This window comes from Alosa alosa, chromosome 3 (assembly GCF_017589495.1).
Source record: "Alosa alosa isolate M-15738 ecotype Scorff River chromosome 3, AALO_Geno_1.1, whole genome shotgun sequence".
NCBI classification, from domain to species: Eukaryota; Metazoa; Chordata; class Actinopteri; order Clupeiformes; family Clupeidae; genus Alosa; species Alosa alosa.
This window is the reverse complement of record NC_063191.1, coordinates 18,674,710-18,695,555: the sequence shown is the minus strand read 5'-3', so window position 1 is coordinate 18,695,555 and position 20,846 is coordinate 18,674,710. Positions and strand designations below refer to the sequence as shown.

The window sequence follows — 20,846 nt, the reverse complement described above, 5'->3', positions numbered from 1 at the left end:
AATTTCATAGGGACAAATACTGCATACATAAACAAACTGAGAACAACTATCTGATGCAAGTATCATGGTGTTTCAAATTACATTTCAAATGATCAAGTAATGAGGCTTCGCTAGTGGATCTGATCTTTTTATATCAAAGGGAAAGAGCAGTCACTCCACCCGGGTCTCTGGGGTATGACACCTGCAGCTTGAGCGCAATGCCAAAGAGCCAGGCTCGTTGGTATGGTAGTCAAAGCACATAATCTCCACCACACTTATATTCACTAAAAATAATGGTACCTATCTGCTTTTCATCCAAGATTTTGTAAGGTGTGATTGTAATGACACTATTACTATTACTGATTGTAATGGTCTTGATGGTTTCACAGCTTATTTAATGTGACTTTTAAAATTCACTGTTAATTCTAACATTAAAGAATTCTGTTTCAGATAACTTTTTAATGGAAAAACAGTTTGTTTTATTGGTGTTTAATGTTAAACAGGATGATTTATGTAAGTTTGTATTGCCAGATGCATACATGACTGTAATATCAACATACGTTTGGATACCTATGGAGATGGTCTGGTAAGTCATTCGTATACAGACTAAAGAGTACAGGACCCAAGACAGTGCCCTGGGGTATTCCTGTTTCAATTTTGCAAAAACAGACTTAACATTGTTGATTGCAATACACTGGTCCTTTAGATATGACTCAAACCAGGACAATGACTGACCACTGAAAGTTTTAAAAATTAAGATGTTATTATTTACTGTATAAAATTTATTTTTAAATCAAGTTGTTCTGAGAAAACCTTTTGATTTAAACAACGTGTCAAATCTGAGCAACAACAGCAGTGTGAACTTGCAAAACTTTGCCCAGATGGAGGCATGGCCTGAAGACATAAACACTGGTGGCCTTATGTCTCTCGACCACTGCTGTCTCCAAGTCATTTAATGCAATGAAAAGGTCTTTATTTAAGTAACAATGAGTTTTAACAGGCAGTGGTGAACTTGTGCCCTCTTATAAAAAATACAGATAGCCCAGCCTGCTGATCATGAACCATATGCCAATGTCCTATTATGCAGCGGAACGTGAATATGGGTCCGGGAGCTTGTGTCGAGAGTAAATTGGAGGATGTCAGTGACAGTGGTGGTAAACTAGAGCAGGGTCAGAGCCCCATCATTCACTTTTATCTCTCGCACGGGCTCTCTTTAAAAAAAAAAAAAAGTCACTTTGTGCAACACTTGATCTTTTTTTGCTGTAGGATTTCATTCCCTTCATCCCTTGATTTTACAACTGGCAATTACCTGCTCGCCAGTAAATCCTTGCCCTGTCACCACTCCTGTGTCATCTATTCAGGACAACGAGAGCAAACCAGGGCACGTGTAATGGCAATATGCAGTACATTCCTCACATGACCTCACAGTTGCCCAGAGACAGTTGCAGCAATGAGCGGAGGTTGTCTAATCATCTCATTATTACCTATGAAGGCAGTTAATTCTGTTACTATGTACCAAACCTGCACAAACAAATATGAACATAATATTTCATTTCAATGCCTTTCCACGCATGATTCATGAGATGTTGTCCTTTTCAGTCCTTGGTGACCCAGAGGCACCTTAGTTTACATAATGATGCAAGCTATGCAGTGATGCTGCAATAGAATAGAGCTTTCATCATTTTGATAATACACTACTGGTCAAAAGTTTGGGGTCACTTTTCCATTTCCAAATTCCCATTCTACTCCATTATAGACAAAATACCAGCTGAGATCAGTTGCATTGTTTTTTTAATCAGGGCAGCAGTTTTCAGATTACGTTATGTGCTTATATAATTGCAAAAGGGTTCTCGACTGTTGTAGAAAGAAATGGCTGATCTTTAATGCAATATCTACATTGCCCATTATCAACAACCATTCATCCAATGTTCCAAAGGCACATTCTGTTTGCTAATCTGATATCATTTTAAAAGGCTAACTGAGAAAACATTGGAGGACCCTTTTGCAATGATGTAAGCACATAATGTTATCTGAAAACTGCTGCCCTGCCCTGATTAAAAAAAAAAAACAATGCAGCTGATCTCAGGTATTCTGTCTATGGAGTGGAATGGAAATTTTTAAGTGACCCCAAACATTTGACCGGTAGTGTACATGTGAATAAATATTAGTAGATACAGTATCTATTGAAATCACTCTTACAAAAACAGATTCAGTGATTATGAATTAATGTTCATAATTCAATCAATTCAGTGGTCAGCCACTTGCATAGAAAATACCTGTGGGTATGTAGACTATATAGAAATGGAATTATATCAATTTCTATCCATATTCTATCCAAAAGCCACCAGCACTGTCCATACCAGTCCTACTTCAGATAACAGGCAACAATACTGTACAAGCAGAGAAGCATGTCATCTGACAAATCCCTCAGACAAAACCAAAAACGAGTGGAGGGTTAAATGTAAATTATTTTGAACAATACATTATTAAATTATTTTGAATTATGTATCATAAACTTGAATTAATTGAGTGTGTGATCTCCATAATTACCCACCTAAAGAGGGTACTGTTGATGCTAATAACTGCCATTACTGCATCCTTTACAGCACAAAAGTGCTTTATCTATAAATATCACCTTAATTAAGCTTCATATGTTCTTTGTACATTTAATTGAATCCAGCCGTAATAAGCCTGCAGCAGGGACAGTAAGGTCAAAACACTCAAGATAGCATAATAAACACAGCATGGATGCTAGTCTTGGCCTACACTCTATTGCTCTGTTCAGCTAGCCATGAGGCAGACCCACCATCAGAGCTAGCAACATATCCAAGGGGTCATGAGACTGATATATTCCATACCATCAAAGAGAAGTCCACATCAACTTCATCTATATGGATGAGGAATCCACTGCAGTCAGAGAGTGAAGGGTTGCCATATGTTTTATGAGTGTTTCAATCTGATTATCAGGAGTATTCACTGCTAGTTTTGTGTTAACACGCTACCAAGCATTATTGGGAACTATTTTCCAACCTTTTATTGACAGTCTCACATGCTCTATCAATTCTCATCAGGAACCATCATTAGGGAATGTGTCTGGATGTGTTCCGGACTCTTCAACGTACACATAATCTATTGTGACAGAATAATAATGCAAAGGAAGAAAAAAAAGAGAAATGAGGCAATTATGAGTATTGGGGTCCAGATATGGGCAATTAAGGTTGTATGCAAGCCTCTGTGCAGTCTCATGATACAGTGCACCTCATTTACCTGCCAGCTTTTCTCATGAATTATGGATGGACTCTGAACAAATACACAATAACTACAGTGTAAAGGGCACACCGCGCCTGTTGCTGGCAGTCTGGAGACTCGGACCGGCCCCTTGGCATTAGGCTGCCTCGCATTGCATGTTTAGGAAATAAATACATTAATTAATCAGGCTGCTGTACCCTCAGTGCTGACGCAGACGACGGTCTGGTTGGCGACGCCCGGGCCACAGGCTCCCTCGGTGGGGATGCAGACGCCCTCGGAGGTCACGCACCACTGGAAGCACACAGGGTCCTCGCAGGGCATGGACTCCAAGAGGTGCGGGCAGCCGTCCGACTCACTGCCTGCCTCAGCCAACACCTGCCTGCTGCGCTGCCTGAAGCCTGTGGGGTGAGGAATGGAGAGAGACGGAAAGAGAAAGGGAGAGGGAGAAAAGAAAAGAGGGGAGAGAGAAAGTGACAGAGGGAGAGAGAGGGACAGAGGAAGAAAGAGGGAGAGAGGGGGAGAGAGGGTGACAGAGGAACAGAGTGAGAGGGAGAGAGAGGGAAACAGAAAAAGTAGCAGTGAGGGGGAGAGATATAGCAGGAGAAAGAGATGGAGGCAGAGGCGGGAGAAAGAAGGACAGAGAAAGAAAGTGAGAGAGAGCAAGAGGGAGATAGAGTGAGAGAAAAAAGGAAAAGAGGAGAAGACAGTGACAGGGAAGGGGAGAGAGAGCAGAGAGTGGGAGAGAAAGGGAAAAGAGAGTGGGAGTAAGGAGAGATAGAGGAAGGGATGGAGGGGGGAAAGAGAGAGGGAGGGGCACACACACACACACACAGGGGACGGATTAGCACTGTTGTGAGATACAGGTGACCTCCCGCAAACTCTACTTCATCATAACCTTCTCAGAAATCCCTGCGGTGGGTGAGGGTGTGGGCAGTAGGCTGAAGGAGCAGATAAGACCCGGCGCTGTCTCTCTCCCCGCCGCCCCACAAACCTCTCCTCTCCTGGTAAGCGTTTCTCTCTCCTGGTAAGCGCCCTGTCTCTCTCTCTCTCCTCTCTCTCTCTCTCTTTCTCCTCGGCTGCCGAAAGCCAACTTGTTTATGTTGTGCTGCGCCACATCATCATTGATTTGTTGGCAATTTATCATTAGGAGTCAAAACTCTGATGCTATGGCTTATCAGATTGCGGAAGCAGACTGCGAGGGTAAGGTGCGTGAGTATTGGCTGGATTGTGGGCTTTAATTAAACTTCTGAGCTGCGGAGGTAATGCCTATCCACCAGAGTTTAAGCCACGTTTGATCAATTTTTCAATCCTTTAAAAAGACCATTAGTTCCACTGATGCTTCATTTTTCATATTTTTGGCAGACACTCAAAAGCTGTACTCCAAAACAGATTACGTGGCAAAAAGTGGATCACACATTGTGTTAACGAGAAGTGATATTGAATTATAAATAATTACATTCATTATTAAACACATTTCAAACCACAGTAAATATTGCTCACATTTACCAAAACATTACACCTCTTCACAGAGTATCCACTTGCAGGGTCAGTCAAGGGGAAAATGAACCAAAAATGGGGATAATCAATCAAGACCCAACTCACCAATAGACTTTACTGTAATGTGAAATTACAACAACATTGCTTGATTAACCCCCATCTTAACTGCTCACAGTTCCAAAGCCCTGTTTGCACAAAACAGCATTGCTTTCGTGGACTTCCAAGGCCCAAACACACAACAATACTGAGAATAACTACAGAGATCTGAACCCTTGGGAAAAAATATATACAGTACCACCACGGCCTGCAGGTCTCAAAACAAAAAGCTGAAAAACTCTGTAATAAATCAATGTCTCGCACCAGGAGGCGTTGAAATCGCAAGTGTAGAGTACAATGCCCACCAGGCGTCCACTTCCTCCCCCTAGTTTTGTTTCCCCTAATAAATCTCACCAAATCAAAATGATGGAACGGCCCTGGATAAAGTTACAAGGCATCATGCCGATGCACAAACGTACTGACTTTGGATAACAGGCGTATGACACTGCCATTAGTTCTTCCCATGCAACAAGGGAAGAGAAGGTTCCTTCCATGAAGTCAGACACAGTTCACCTATCTCAATGTAATATTCATCTCCTCTACTGATGCCCATTGAACCATCAGTGCAGAGCTGCCTGTGGTTTAACGCCCCGTAATTAAATCTTTAAAGAGCGGTTAACGTCTCATTTTGCTACGAAGTCTGCTGCGGTTGCAGAATGAGTAGCATTGGATTATTAAACTGCAATAGTCTGCAGATTTGGAGTTCAAAGGCTAAATCAATATTAAATACATGTAGAAGATGACTAAATCAAAATAGTGCGAAGTCAAAGGTATGCAGAGAGAAAGAAATCTTTGAAATGTTTAATTTTTTCCCCATCACGAATACAGCATGTTCCCAGGAGAACAGTGAGCTGTGCAGCCTGTTACTGTGCATGACATTAGTGCAACATGTGCAACTACACAAACAGTACATCTGTGTTCTAACACAGAAGTGAAAAAAAGTACTAAAAATTGTGTGGTAAAACTACAGCGGCTTTTATTCCACATTTTAACCTCTAATTACATCCGTATAAAGCTTAAAATTATGCTTTTTTGTCTGACAGAGTTGTCCTCTGTGACCCGACCATATGTCTTCATTTTGGTAATGTATTAATTCCCATAAATTTTACAGCTGCTGTGCTGGCCCCTGCAGTCGAAGTATCTCTCTCTCTCTCTCTGCACGAGGACACCGGCTAATCCCTGGGCGCCCAATGAACAAATTACGACGACCAATCATTTTCAAACTAGCCCTCGCAGCCACCGAGCAGTACCCTTGGAGAGCCCATAGAATGTCCTTCCAGACAGGAGTCACAGACCTGGGATCCATCACAAGATCAGTTGGATCCCCTTACTGCCCACACCCAAACTGTGATGGGAAACAATTTGGTGGTGGACATATCCCCATGGATATTAATAATTGAAAACTTCAGCGGCTGTATCAGATTTATTCAAGTAAGTAGAGAGTGCGTGTGTGGAGTCGGTTGGGTGCGTGTGTGTGAACTGGCTGCCTCTGGTTCTTCTACATGGTTCCTATCAGCCCTGCTATTCCCCCTTGTCCCACCTTCCTTACATTAATGCTGAGATAAATTGGGAGCTATCATTATCAATCCCTCTGATGTCCATTCGCTCTACGCTTGCCTTGCATAGCGCTCTCCTTCTCACCTCTGCAGAGCAAGAGCATCCCAGAAGAACAGGCCTGCCAGAGATTTCAATTTACTATGCACTCCAGAAGAAAATAACAATACAAATAAATAAATAAATAAATAATCCGACCAACTTTTTTTATGAGACCCCCACCAGCACCAGTACCATCAAAAAATGCTCTTCTGATAGCGCACTCTTGGCGGGGCTGACTGGTATGTGGGCTGCAGCTCGTCTCTGATGTTTATTAGCTCACAGAGGGCAGGCTATGGAGGAGCGGCACCCCACAGCCCTCTTCTTCTCTCTCTCTCTCTTCTTCTCTCTCTCTCTCTCTCTCTCTCCGTCTCCGTAGCTACACCTCTGGGACCGGATATTAAAACCAGCATCATGAGCAGGATTTACTAAAAGGCTTTAGCATGTGCAAAACAAAGAGCACTACAGATAGAGCACTTCTGATAGAGGCGTCATGCACATATGGAGGGAGTTAAAGTCTTTAGCATGGGAAAAACGATCAAAGGCCCCCCTCCATATTTCCCCTAGGAGTATATGATACAAATATTAGATGAACAGTCAGGAGTTTTGGCAGATACAAGCTGTTTTGAAACTCACTAGCCAAATAGATTATACACCCACTCACTTGAGTGATTCTGCCAAAGCCACACCCCCAGGCTCATGCAAGAGAGATGCCTTGGCATGGACACATGATTGACAGTCAGATCCTTGTTCCTGACTAGTTGGGGGTTCTTTTTTTACAGTAACACTTACTGCGGCAGTCTTTTTTTCTTTTCAGAAAATATACAGCATGAGCAGATGTCAGAATATAAGCCTGAATTTCACCAAATTTTGAACACAAAGGCTTTGAACTGAAGTGATTGACCAAACCTTTAAGGACCATTCATATGAAATATGTTGACGTTCCTCGCTGGTTGAGGTTTTGTCCTCAGCGCTGGTCATGTGGTCATGCTGAGACAGTTTATGTCACTTTAAGTTGCAGCAGGTCACTGTTCCCTATGCTCACTGACCACCAGGGCCAACTCTGTTAGTCATGTCACCACCTCGACACAGAGGCTGCCTCTCCCCTGGAAATGGGGACACGACACCCGGCCAATCAGGCCCTATTAGTGGGCTCGTTGACTGGGTCAGCTGAACCCTCACAACAGCACCGCCGCTTCAACCTTCATTATGTCCTGGCCACCCCCAGGGAGTAACAGTGTGGCCTTCAGTGTTGCCTACAGTCCCCTAAAGGGGGAGGCGCGGCGGCTAAGCCATTAACAGGATGACCAGAGCCAGAGTGCCTATGTTCGTACAAATGTAGTGGAGCAGACTTCTCTTTCTCTCTCTCTCTCTCTCTCTCTCTCTCACTCTTTCTCTCTCTCTCTCTCTCCAATACTGTACCTTTTTTTCCCTGAGGCTCCATGCAGTTGTCATGTACGCAGGGCCCCCAGGATGACCAGGCAGAAAGGGAGCACTGCTTGGGGCAAGGGATGGAGCAGGGCTGCACAGCTGCAGGCAAGTCTCCGGCACACAGCTTCCTGCTCACTGGTCGTGACACTGCAGGGCATATTACAGAGAGAGAGAGAGAGAGAGAGAGAGAGAGAGAGAGAGAGAGAGAGAGAGAGAGAGAGAGAGAGAGATTACAGCACGTAGGGTAGCAGTCAGCAATATGTTTAAGCAATAGCCAATATGAGCACAAAACCAATCAATGAAACTAGGTGAGGTCACATCATCAACAGAGCAATTGGGAACACATACTCCGGGGTGATGCTCTGTGCCCCAATGGTATGCTTTATTAAGAGAAATATTTTCATTTAAATGAGCTTGTTTCACATCATTGAGCAACAGATTTTCATTTAAATGTAAGCCAGGAGAAAAATGCATTAAAAGTCCATTGTGCATCATGTCTAACAAAGGGTAATTTGGAGGATTTTATCTCCATATAAAAAAGGCAAAATGGCTGAAAGGCATTGTGGGAGGAAAACGTGCACAATTAGATTTTTATTTTCCTTGTTCACTCAATTTGTGCAGTTCAGTGCTACGCCACAAAGTTTGAAAAAAACAAAAAAACGCTCAGCGGCAGAAAGCAATTTTCCCCCCACGTATTAAAAAATGAGAGAAGGCAGTTCTTTGAGCGTTGACTGCAATCCATTTGCATTAGCCTGAGCTGCATGGGTCATGTCCAAACCAAACACCTCCACTGACTCCCATTGATCTACAGTATATCCCCAAACAGCATTGACTGAAAAAAAAAAAAAACTTTCTTCATTGCTATTCTGTGATGGGACCTGGGCGTATTTGTACACAAGTCAAATAATACTCTGATCTGCTCTTCCTATTCATTTCAGGGGAGTGAAAGAGGCCGGTTCCCAGTGCGCTTTGCTTATCTCAAAAGAGTTTTCTACAGGAGAGCGTGTCACAGTGAGGCCTCAGCAGGGCCTGCTGTAGTTATCGACAGAGAGATTTCACAGAGTGTCAAGATGATATAAATGACGATGATGTTTATTTAGCGTGACAAAGCCATTAAGGTCACTTTGTAAAGTGCTCGATCCGTTGTGCACCGAGGGACAGAAAAATTACTTTGAACTGAACTGAAGGTCTTCTCCTCTATACATCAATAATGTTAACAGTTAGCTCTGATGCAAGCATCAATACACATTCTGTTAATCAATTGGTTGGGATAAAGAGAGATCACTGAAGATTTTTTTTATCTATCTATTTGTCTATTTATTTATTTCTGTTTTAGGTCTTCCTGGTCAGTGAATGAAAACACAGTTCGGATAACCACATTTCACAGTTCAATGATCATTTCTCTCTGCTCTTTGTAATGACTTTTTAAGACCAACCCAGAAAACACCATAATTATTTGCTGAAAGACATCACACACCCAGCCATTACAAAATGGTTTATATACCATTACGGTCACTTAAGCACTGACACCTGGAGCAACACCTACTCTCTCTCCTACTATATTTGTGTCTGTGCATGAAGCAACCACTTTGTAAAATATAATTTGATTACTGTATTTCCACATCCTCCACAGACATAATTTCAGACCACATTCATGTACATTAGGGTGATTATCTATTTCACTGTACATAACTACTGGACTTATAGTGGTTACCCTCTTTCCTGTGCAGTGGGACAAAGTCGTCCGGGACCTGGATGCAGTAGGTCTCCCTGGTCTGGACGCCTCCCCCACAGAGAATGCTGACGTTGTGCAACCGTCTGTCCTGCTGGCTCAGGAGCGGGGCGACTCGGCAGTCTCCCCAGTCTGTGCTTTTCCAAACATACCTGGTGAAGTGCAGTCAGAGAGGATCATTGTCTGTAGTGAGGGTGAAGCGCATTATAAACTAGGGTAATTGCTGTGCTCTCAAATGGAGCTTTTCAATAAAATGCATGCATGGCTTGATGTAATTGAGTTGGGGGGAATTTTTTTTAGGTTTCTACGGAAAAAAGGCTACTCACTAATGAAAAATGCATTCACTATGAAAAATGGCGTGATACAGAAAGCAGTAAAACAGAAGTTTCATAGAACAACATGCTGTAGTAATTCATCAAATGCAGAACCTCATTAATTACTTTTTCCCTAATCACAGAGATGTGCAGATGCATTTAATATCACTTTATCAAATGAATAGCTCATCATTACCATTTTCAATACATTACAAAGTTACAATTTCAACCATATGATTACTTTGTTGATGTATGGAAAAGCTGCACAGAGAGAACTTTTGAATATCCAATAAGTTTGGAAATAAAATTCTATTCTAGTAGTCCTAATGCTTGCGTCATCATAAAACTGATCATAAATACAAGTCAGAGCTGTGATATGGGCGCAGTTATGCATATGAATGTGGTAAAAAGTGAACAATCAGACAAGGCACACAGTCTCGACTACACTCAAAATAAGGTTGTACACTTAGAGTGCCTGCCATTATCTTCAAGTTTTTTTCACATCATTGCAATTCTACGGTTCTTTGCCACCATTGGGATATGGCATCTCATTTCACATGTAAAGAGATGCAGATCAGAACAGAGGTCATTTACATAGAAAAGTCGTAGGGGAACGACACAGCCTCTTTTATTTTAGGAGATACAAAGAGGACAAAAGATTGTCATGCAAAAGATTAACATACAAGAAATGACTAATTTTTCAAGTGGACTTCGGGGAATAAAAGAGGCCACTGCAAAAGTGTTTAATGTGGAACATCCAAAAGTACCTGGGACAATGAGGAAGTAAATCTCCAATGATGTTACAGGCTTCTTTTTCTTCGAGGGCCAGACACTCTTTGCCCCCGCCGATAGGGGCTTGGATCCTGCTGCGAGTCCTAAACCTGTAGCCGGGCGAGAGGTCCAATGCCCGACAAGTTTTTGAACAAGGGCTCCAAGGGGACCAGTCAGACGTCTCACAATCTTTGGGCATTATGCATGACTGAAATGTCCCAGGGCTGTTGTCTTGTGTACAAAGACTGCAGCAAGGAGAGAGAGAGAAACATCAAATGCAAACAGACTTACAAAGCACACCGTTTGTTTGATAAGACAGAAATTAGTTTCAAAGCAAGACAAAGTGTTGGCTGCCTATGTGCCGCTTTAAGATTATGGGGTTTGGAGATAAAAGGGGATAGTGAAGTGGGAATGGTGAAGTTCCATTTGGAGCCTCTGATCCACAGGAATGGCTTCCAAAAACACGATTCAGACATAAAAGTGACTATCTAAGCAGAAGAGCTTTTTTGGTCTAAGAGAATGCGAGGGGTTTCAACAAGGGATATAGAGTATTCAAATGCAGTAGTTCTTGCTGGATTTATTTGGCATAGCATGCTTAGTCTCTGGAAGACTCTCAGGTTTTGCAGATATAACAGCACTGGTTTTCAAACAGCACAATCCTAATCAAGGAAATAAAAAAAAAAACATATTTACATATATGTCTGCAAAGAGCCAAAGACAAGTAATATATTGCACAAATGGTTATGTCAATGATAACATCATATCAGTGAATAGCATGAATGTACTGCATGTGAAATATGCGAAATGTTTTATTGTCATAATCAATTATACTAAAACAGGTATACACTATACATACAATTACATATTGTACGAACCGATTTAAATATTTATGACATCAGTATTAGAAACAACAGTATTACGTACAGTAAGAGAATAGATCATGCCTGTTTTAACTGTGCAGTGAACTCAGTTCTAATGTTTGTACAGTGGAATGCACTTAGTGTTAATGTCTTTGTGCCTCTACAGCATTCACTGGTGTACAATTTTAATTGGTAATTACATTTTAATATGCAAATATGCATGAATTGTGATCAGGTGGGAAATGTACATTTGCAAACCACTATATTTCATTAAGTCTACTGTACGTTTACCACCCCTTAGGAAACTGCATGCTGAATGCAAATTATCTGATGCACTGTAGATTATACACAGTCTACTCTGATTCAGTCAAACTTGTCACAATTAAACAAATTACATATTATTTTTTAACACTGCAAAAATAAAGTAATATACAAAAGCTTCTACGCCTACAAGGATTATTCCTGTATGTAAGAAAAAATGTTTGAACAGATGCATTTGGAGGCAGCCCTTAAACTAAAAAATAATGGAATAATACAGCAAGCCAAAAAAAGCGGTTGTGCTAGTCACTGTGGTGAGCACTGGTGCCATATACCTGGCGCTTATTAGTGCCACTATGGGGACCTCACGAGTTTGTTTTGTAGCCTCCAGCACAGTCTCTGTGACCAGTCAATTCCTCCAGCACCCTTGTGGAGTGTTAGTAGGGGAGTTCTAGAACTCTGTGATAAGTTAGTGGCACCATCAAGTAATTCTGATCATTGCAGCTGCAATCGCTTTTCCAAACAAGTCATGGACCAGCATTGAGCAGTCAAGGAACAGGCTCTAGGGGCCCTATTTTGACCATCTAAAACGCATGGTCTGAAGCAAATGGTTTAAGGGCTCTATTTTAGCGTTCCGAAACGCCTGGTCAGAGGCATAAGGTTTTAAAGACATTTAGGGCGTGTCCAGTCACTAATTTAACGACGTGATTTAAGTATAAGTATATATATTCTTTTGATCCCGTGAGGGAAATTTGGTCTCTGCATTTATCCCAATCCGTGAATTAGTGAAACACACTTAGCACACAGTGAACACACAGTGAGGTGAAGCACACACTAATCCCGGCGCAGTGAGCTGCCTGCAACAACAGCGGTGCTCGGGGAGCAGTGAGGGGTTAGGTGCCTTGCTCAAGGGCACTTCAGCCATGCCTACTGGTCGGGGTTCGAACCGGCAACCTTCCGGTTACAAGTCCGAATCGCTAACCAATAGGCCACGGCTGCTCCAATGTCCCAATGCCCCAATTGTGATGAGACGGTGGGCACATTGTTCAAAAGGACTGTTCTTACGTTTCTTAATTAATCATGGGTGTGTTTTGGGCATAACAACCATTAAACCAATGAGAGTGCCATCTGCCATTCCCTTTAAAAGCATTAAGACATTGTGCTGTCAGTCATGATATTTGCATCATCTATCATAAATTCAGCTGATAAACAAACATTAAAGCCAAAAGCCAAAAACATGACATTCCAGATTTCCTATCCTGTCATTAGCTATGATGATGACAGTAAATGTCCAAAAATATAACAGTGGCATGTCACCATTACCTGCAATTACCATAACTGGTTATCAACCATTATATTTGGATGTCTTGACAGTTGGGTCATTCTGTGTCAAATCAGACAGAATCCAGGAAACTGGTCCAGGTTGCCGCCCCGTCTCATATTTTGAAATTCCAATGTTTTCATAATTTGTTGCTTAATGCCCTGCAAAGTTAAGGCTAGCTATGAATAACACTTTTCAAAATATTAATGCCAAAACATAGTTTCCCAGAAATGAAGCTGTAAAACTAAATTAATATCAAGGGCTGAAAAGTATGAAGACATAGAATTACTACAGAAATATTGTATAGGCCTTGGTTTTTGGGACCCATTCATGATATCAACAATGTTTGAATAAAATTGGAGATGGTGTAGCGACAGCCTTATCTGATTTGACACGGACTGACCCAGTTACCAATAATAAGCCATTGTCACTTTGATATCAGTGGATAGAATCTGTTCAGAAATTGACATTAAAAGCATGTTAGTCTAATAATGGAAATCTCAAGCAAAACACTGAATTTATATTTCACAAAAACTCCACATGGTACACTAATACTGAATTCGGTTTCAATAGGTTTGAAAAACTCATGGCACAGGTAATCCTAGCCTTACAAAAATAAATACAAGTTCAAACACGATGGGGGAAACCTCACTTCAAGCCCTACCTGTACGACAGCCAGGCAAAAATGCACACATACACTCACAAAAGAAAAAAAAAATCACAAAAGCACCTTACCGCGGACTGACCATTCACTGAAACTTGTGTAGCAGATCCAAAGAAACCTGTAACACCGCAACACCGTGATCTTCTCCATCCCATTCAATTCAGGGCCCAGCTGGCCCATACAGCTGCAAGGCACGTCTCAGCACTCACCTTGTGTGCTACATCAGTGGGAAGGAGATTAATGGGGGCCTAACTGATTTAGCTCTGCCTACTTCACAGACTGCCTCCAAAAAATCCTGCTGCACTGCAATTCCTTTCACTGGAGCCACAGATACACCTCAGGAGAGTGAGAGTAATCTGGGATTTCGGCCTTTAAAGGGCTTATTTTCACAGCGTGTTTATCTTTGAAGTATGCATCTTTTGTACTCAGATTATCTTAAATTGGATGGACGCGTCGAGGGGGAAGCCTAGCACATGCGGTTGCGGGCGGCTTACCTTAGCATGGCGTTTCTGCCGTCGCTCCGGGTGCAGCGGACCTGCCTTGTCTGGTAGCCGATCTCCAGGTCCCAGGCTTTGGGGTTGTGGTGGTGGCGGTGGTGTTGGTGGTGGTGGTGCAGGGCAGTCTGGATGTGACGCTTGACCGCATTCTTCTCCTTCTCAGAGCCCGAAGGGACGCTGAAGTCCAGCATGGTGCGGCCACTGAGCCAGAGGCCCTTGTGCTGCGGCGGCCGGCATTCACTCCATGGCCCCACCTTAAGGCTGTACTCGTACTCATTCTCGCCCGTGGGGCAAGGGACAGGGTTGGAGCAGGTCCGCGTTTGGGTGAGGTTGGGGCAGTTGGTCCCCGCCGTACATGGGCGTGGCCAGGACCACGCGAGTCTGGTGCTGCAGCCCCACGCCGCAGGTCTTGCTGCAGCCGGACCAGGCGGAGAAGTCGGACACCACGCAGTCGTGCGGGCAGGGGATGAGGCAGGCCTGCTCCAGCGCCGGCCGGTGGGAGAAGAAATCGCAGATGCGCTCCGTCACCACGGTGCGGTTGGACGTGCGTACGCACTGGACGCGGCGCCGCTGGATGCCGTGCTGCGCCGTGATGCAGGAGACGGCGCGCAGGCGCAGCTCGTTGGAGAGGAAGGGAACGAGGACGCACGGCCCCCATTCCGACACCTCCCATTCGAAGAGGTCCTGGTGCCACTCGCAAACTTTAAAGCAGTGGCGCTGGCCCTCGGGCCGGTCGCCGTGCCGGCAGTTGGAATGGTGCGTGGTCCAGCCCTCGCTGTGGACGCACCACACCGTCCTCGTCTGAACTCCGCCAGAGCCACACTCCACGCCCATACATCTCCCCCACTGGCCTGGAGAGGAGAGAGAGAGGAAGAGAGAGAGGGAGAGAGAGAGAGAGGGAGAGGGAGAGAGAGGGAGAGAGAGAGGGAGAGAGAGAGAGAGAGGGAGAGAGAAAGCGAGAGGGAGAGAGGGAGAAAGAGAGAGAGGGAGAGAGAGAGAGAGGGAGAGGGAGAGAGAGGGAGAGAGAGAGAGAGAGAGGGAGAGGAGAGAGAGAGAGAGAGAGAGAAGAGAGCGAGAGGGGAGAGAGGGAGAGAGAGAGAAATCGAGAGAGAGAGTGAGGGGAGAGAGAGAAAAAGAGAGAAAGCTTCTCAACATCTGCTCCACAACACATATGAAAAATCAAGTAAACTGCTTGTTTACGAGGAAGAGGAACAATGATTTCTGTCTGCGTATTAGCCCGCTGTCATCGTATACTCAGTAACAAGTAGTCTCCACAAATGTATTAACCCAGTGAGTGGGCAAGAGCAGACCTGAGAGAATTTGGGCGCTGAGAGAAATAATGGAGTAGACACAATCTAAGGCTCAGAGTCAAAAACAAATGTGTCTCTCCTCAAATATTTCACATCAAATGCTGTGCAATGTCTTCTGACTGCAGAGCAATTACAATGATTTTCCAAACAGACGGTGCTTTGATGTCTTTCTGTTATCAGGTTCAGAGACAAAATTAGTTCAAACAAATTCCATGCCTTTGTTTCCAAACAAAAAGAGAGTCATGCCTCACAGTTAGAAATGAACCCTTTGGAGAGGAATAACAGAAATGACCGAAGCAATGTACACATTTATCATGGTCTTGTATGAACAATAGACTCATTTACATCAAATTAGGATGGATACTGTTTGAAAAAAAGGTTGGTTTATTGCATTCCTTGTAAGTTCCTGTGATTTCGCAATAAGGTTATAAATCACACATTCTTTGAGAAGAGTCCACATCAACTTCAAGCTTGCATATTTACCTCAAAGAGTCAATATTCTAAACTGCTGAATTGTTCCATAGTTCATCGGAGCATATCATTAACTTCTTTTCACAGCCCCTGACATGTCGCCATACTAGGTGACTCTATTTGTCTCTGTTAATAAAGGAATGGCTTCACAGGCGCAACACTCTATTTTCAGAGAAATAACAAATGGCGATTGCACGTCAACGAGGTAATAAGGCTCAAAGAACATCATTACATGTTCTCTCTGCTGAGACTATTCATGTCAACCTCAACATGTACAAGCAAGTACAATGCATGATAATGTTGCCCTCAATTAGGTCGGATACTGAACAAAACAAACGTGTCCATGATATGTCCTTCTGCGGTAATGAATATAGTGTTATTTTGCAACATATTGACAGGGTTTATAAAGAAGGCTAGAGTATGTACATACTGTATGTAAGGACCATAGCTTGCACTGGAAAAACTCTGTATGCAGCAGAGCTCACAATCTGAGATGAAAAGAGGTCACAATCACATTCGGTACCATTATCTGTAGTTGTGTGCTACAGAACCCCGACTCTGACATGAAAAATGCATGCTCAACTTGATTTTCCCCTCCTACGAGTGTCCTTGGGCGCCACTGTTTTCATTTCGGTGGCTGTCATGTTACATGTCACTATCTTAAACAAGAAAGCATCCTATCTATATTTCAGATAGAAGATATCTTGGGAAAGTTGCACTTGCTATAGTAGCCATGAAAGCCCTTCTGCGAAAGACATACAGTGACCCAGTGACATACACTTTATGAATCTGCATGCTGGGAATGTATCCAGCTGTTGTGCCTCTCTCTGTTTAGACCATGTCACATTACTGACTGATTGCAGATTATTCTTTATAGTCATATCGTTACCAGCTTCAATACTTTGATGCACCATCCAAGGACATATGAACACATGCCCACGATTACATTTGATTGGCCCCTAGTGTGTAGGGGCCACTCTACTTGCAACCCCCAACACAGAAGTCCCCTTCCTACTGTGAATGGTTTAGAGGCGAGAATGGAATTGCTGTCCAAAATCAATGCGGACACTTCTAATCCGCTTGCCACGATAAACAGTGAAAGGTCACACTTCACACCAGCATGTGAGCACTCCAAATTCCTCCACATGAAGCCAACTCACTCCACCCCACCCCACCCCCCTCCCCACCCCTTTCTCTCTCTCCAGTGAGGCGCTCATTTTAGAGATTCCTTCACTCCAGCTGTGGCTAGACAGGGTGTTATTCCACACAGACATTGGTTGGCCAGGGCTAGTCTTTTAACAGTGTGCCCACAGCAACCCCACCACCCCCACCCCCACCTTGGGCACTCAGGCAGAGCCAGAACCCAGCTGTGCTGTGCATGTGATTTATGGGCGCGTGATTCAGAATGATTACACTGACGGAGGAGCGGCAAACACACCAAACAGTTCCTCTCCAGCAGTCCACATCTCGGAGGCTGAATAATCACCCTGCCTGTCACCGGCCTGCCCCTCTCCCTGAAGACGGAAGCCAATAGCCCGGAGCCCATTTCTCTCTGTCGCGGTAACTACATCAGCACAGCCAGGGGTCCGCCGGGACCGCCACTTGGGCCACCTGATCTTTCCATTCCAAGCAGGTCCTAATTACAGGTAAAGCACTCTTAACTGAGGCTGGATTATCACACAACATGTGGTGGAGACGGACAAACAGTAAGCCTCCTATTGTAAAGTACTGTACTGATACCATCCATCAGCTCGCCTCTCACATAAAAGTGCTGTATACTGTATAGTCATATATGCGCTCCCTTATGTGCTATGTAATAATAATGTATACATTTTTAACACAAAAAAGTATGCTATTTGAAATTTGCCTATTTTCATGACCATAAGTCACATTGGTGAGTCATACCCAAAATAAGGTTGTGTTGAACATGAAAAACAAGCACGTAAAAGTGTTTGTACTGTTATGCTACATATTTCTATACTAAATGCTGTATTTCCTTCCGAAAATGTGCACATCGTCTCCCTACATCCATCAAACCCTGCCAGCTGTGTGTATAATTGGTTATGCATGAGGATCATTCACTTTCTCTGTATCTGCATTGGTGTTTGCAAATTCATATCAATATTTCATTTGTCATAACACTTTTAATGAACTGATATACATGCATGGAGAAACATTATTCATAAACACATTTCCATGCTAGATCACATCCCCAAAATGTATTCAATATGAGGCTCTTTTAATTATCAAATTCATGTATGCAGCGACTCATATGATTATCATCACCCAGTCAATCCATCTTTTAATACATCCTGAATCAGCTCATTCCACCCAGATGTCTGAAGGCTGTAAAAGCAACACCATTGATGACTGATGCTTAATTAGTTAATAAATTATTGAGCTCAGCGACGCGCAAGGGAAAACGCTCACCTGCTGAACAACTATCATCTATCAATCAAACTTCACACCCCTTATTTAGTTTGCTGTGCTGAATGACAGGGGAACATCTCTAAATAGATGGGGAGAATTCTCTCCCACGGCTGTCAATCCAGCTTCTCCCTATATACTAAATGTAAACCTGATAGGACGTCTTTGGGATACATCAGTTGGATGCTTCTGATTGCCATTGTGAAAAAATATGTTTTGAGAAGAAAGGATCAAGCATCGCTGAACGTCATTATATTTTAGCCTGCTCTCTGTGTCTGAGAGAGGTACTACCACTACTGGGATGTCTGGCAGAAGTGAATTACATGCCAATCAAATTCATGAATATGATGCATGATATTGTGGAATAGATGGTAAAAGCTAAAAAGCAACATGAAATAAACATAAAAATGAGAAATGTAATGTATGCGTGGGTATGGATGTTTCTAGTGTCTATGATCTTGCACATACAAACATGAGAATATGGAATACTGATTACTACAGGCTACTTACTTTCTTCCCCTCACTGAAGGTTAATTCAACTTCTCCATCTACCCGCAATTAAACGGCATTTTGAATCCCATGAAGAGCTTTTAAGAAAATGTCAGGCTACTCTAAGCTATATACTTCAGAAATGTCAGAATTAAATATATACAAAATATAGTGGCTGAACTCTGCTAACGTTTCAGTTGTCCTTACTGAACATGCTTTTTGTAGCACTGCTGGAGATCATTTTTTCCCATACACAGAAACAAGGCATCTCTTGAATGAACAAACACACAGACAGATGAATAATTAAAATTAAAGATGAAAGCTAGCATATGGACACCTTGTTTGTTAACCCCCCCCATCCCTCTTTTCTGTCACGATGCTAAAAAACCTTGAACATTTACAGAATAAATGAATATGAATAAAAGGCTTCCTTCTTTTGAAATTCAGAGTGATGTCTATTGTTCCAGGGACCTTATCTAGATCTGCACATCTGTGGCTGAGCAGGCTTTCTCTGCCTGTGCCAGAATGGTTTATTGCATCACCATAGGCAACACAGGGCCATGTGTCGAGCAGAACTGTCGAGCTGGACCTGGATTGTCCCGTGACAACATAAGTGATAATGGGTGGAACTGAGTCTACCTTTCCGAACGACGGAAGCAGAAATAAACTTGCCTGGTGCGTTTGTCACACAGCAGAAAAAGGCATTATTAAGCACTCCACTGAATTTGACAGAAAGAAAAAAGGAATCACTGAGTATGTAAAATTAGGCTTCTGTGTTGTAAAAAAGTAACTCTACTTTGAAATGCTGGGGGGCATGTCTGCTGAAGGCGCCAAAGTGAATCCTGGAAGTCTTAAATGGATAATTTATGAAACAATCAGGTGAAAAATGATCACTAGCAAGTCTGGTTTTGCTGGTGGTTTTCCCTTTCCACCCTGCTTTGTCAAAAGACCAACACACCTCTTCGTCCTTTCATCACCCCTTGGGGATCAAAAGGACATCAAGCTGTTTCACATATTCAGGCAGCTCAGTAGACGCATAATTAGTGGTAAGCATGTAATACAAACCCGCAACCACCTTCATAATGTTAGCATGACTGGGCCTTTTAACTGCACCAAGCATCTGTTAGATGGTGTGTCTTTATGAGTGTTATTAACTGAATAAATTCTACAATAGGATAAGACAGTTACATATTGTATGAAATCATGGCAACATATTATAGTTCTACTTGAATAAACTTTTCAGATCAGGATTCCATGCATTTTTGTTTGATGTTAAAAAACAAATTGGGCACTAGGGATGCTGGGACATGGTAATTATGAACATGTAGTGCATGACAGACGGTAAACGGATCTAAAGACTGAACTTGAGTTAAACGGTGAGTAATGAAGTCTAAATACACAAAAGTGGTTTTCAAAAGCGACGATTAAAAGAAGCAACAGAGATAATACAGGCCTATAGGATAGCCTCTTGCCTCTAATGCCGTTGCCAGTTGTACAGTGTATTTTGCTGGTGCTGGTTAACTTAGCTGCATGCTTTATTATTGCCTGTTTATGCCGATGGCCATTGACATTACGTTACTATGTGCTCTGGTTAGGGAGGTGGGCTCAGGTCCAGCCTGAACAATCCTGCATTGGGGCTCAGTGTTGGCTCCTTATGCCACTGAATCTCAGATGCATGTCATGAGTGAGGACACTTCTAGCAAATTGTAGTCTGAAGCAAACAATACTGACATTGGAAATAACTCAAAATCAAGCAGAAGAACCACTAGTGCAAAAATACTCAATACTTTTTATATTGTTGTGGCATTAGGCGAATTATGCTACTGTATGTAGGCTACAAGTCCTGTGTGTGCCATTCACCACTCTTTTACTTCCCCAACAAAGAAA

At 42.9% G+C, this 20,846-nt stretch overlaps 1 protein-coding gene across 1 annotated transcript in view; it reads right to left on the bottom strand.

Annotated features, from left to right (window-relative positions):
- The window catches only part of thsd7ba (thrombospondin, type I, domain containing 7Ba), a 131,184-nt gene that overhangs the window by 53,077 nt on the left and 57,261 nt on the right, over positions 1-20,846 (bottom strand). The window contains 6 exon segments of the mRNA XM_048239796.1: positions 3,426-3,626; positions 7,837-7,992; positions 9,560-9,729; positions 10,659-10,907; positions 14,260-14,609; positions 14,611-15,113. Of these exon segments, the coding sequence (XP_048095753.1) occupies positions 3,426-3,626; positions 7,837-7,992; positions 9,560-9,729; positions 10,659-10,907; positions 14,260-14,609; positions 14,611-15,113 (1,629 nt within the window).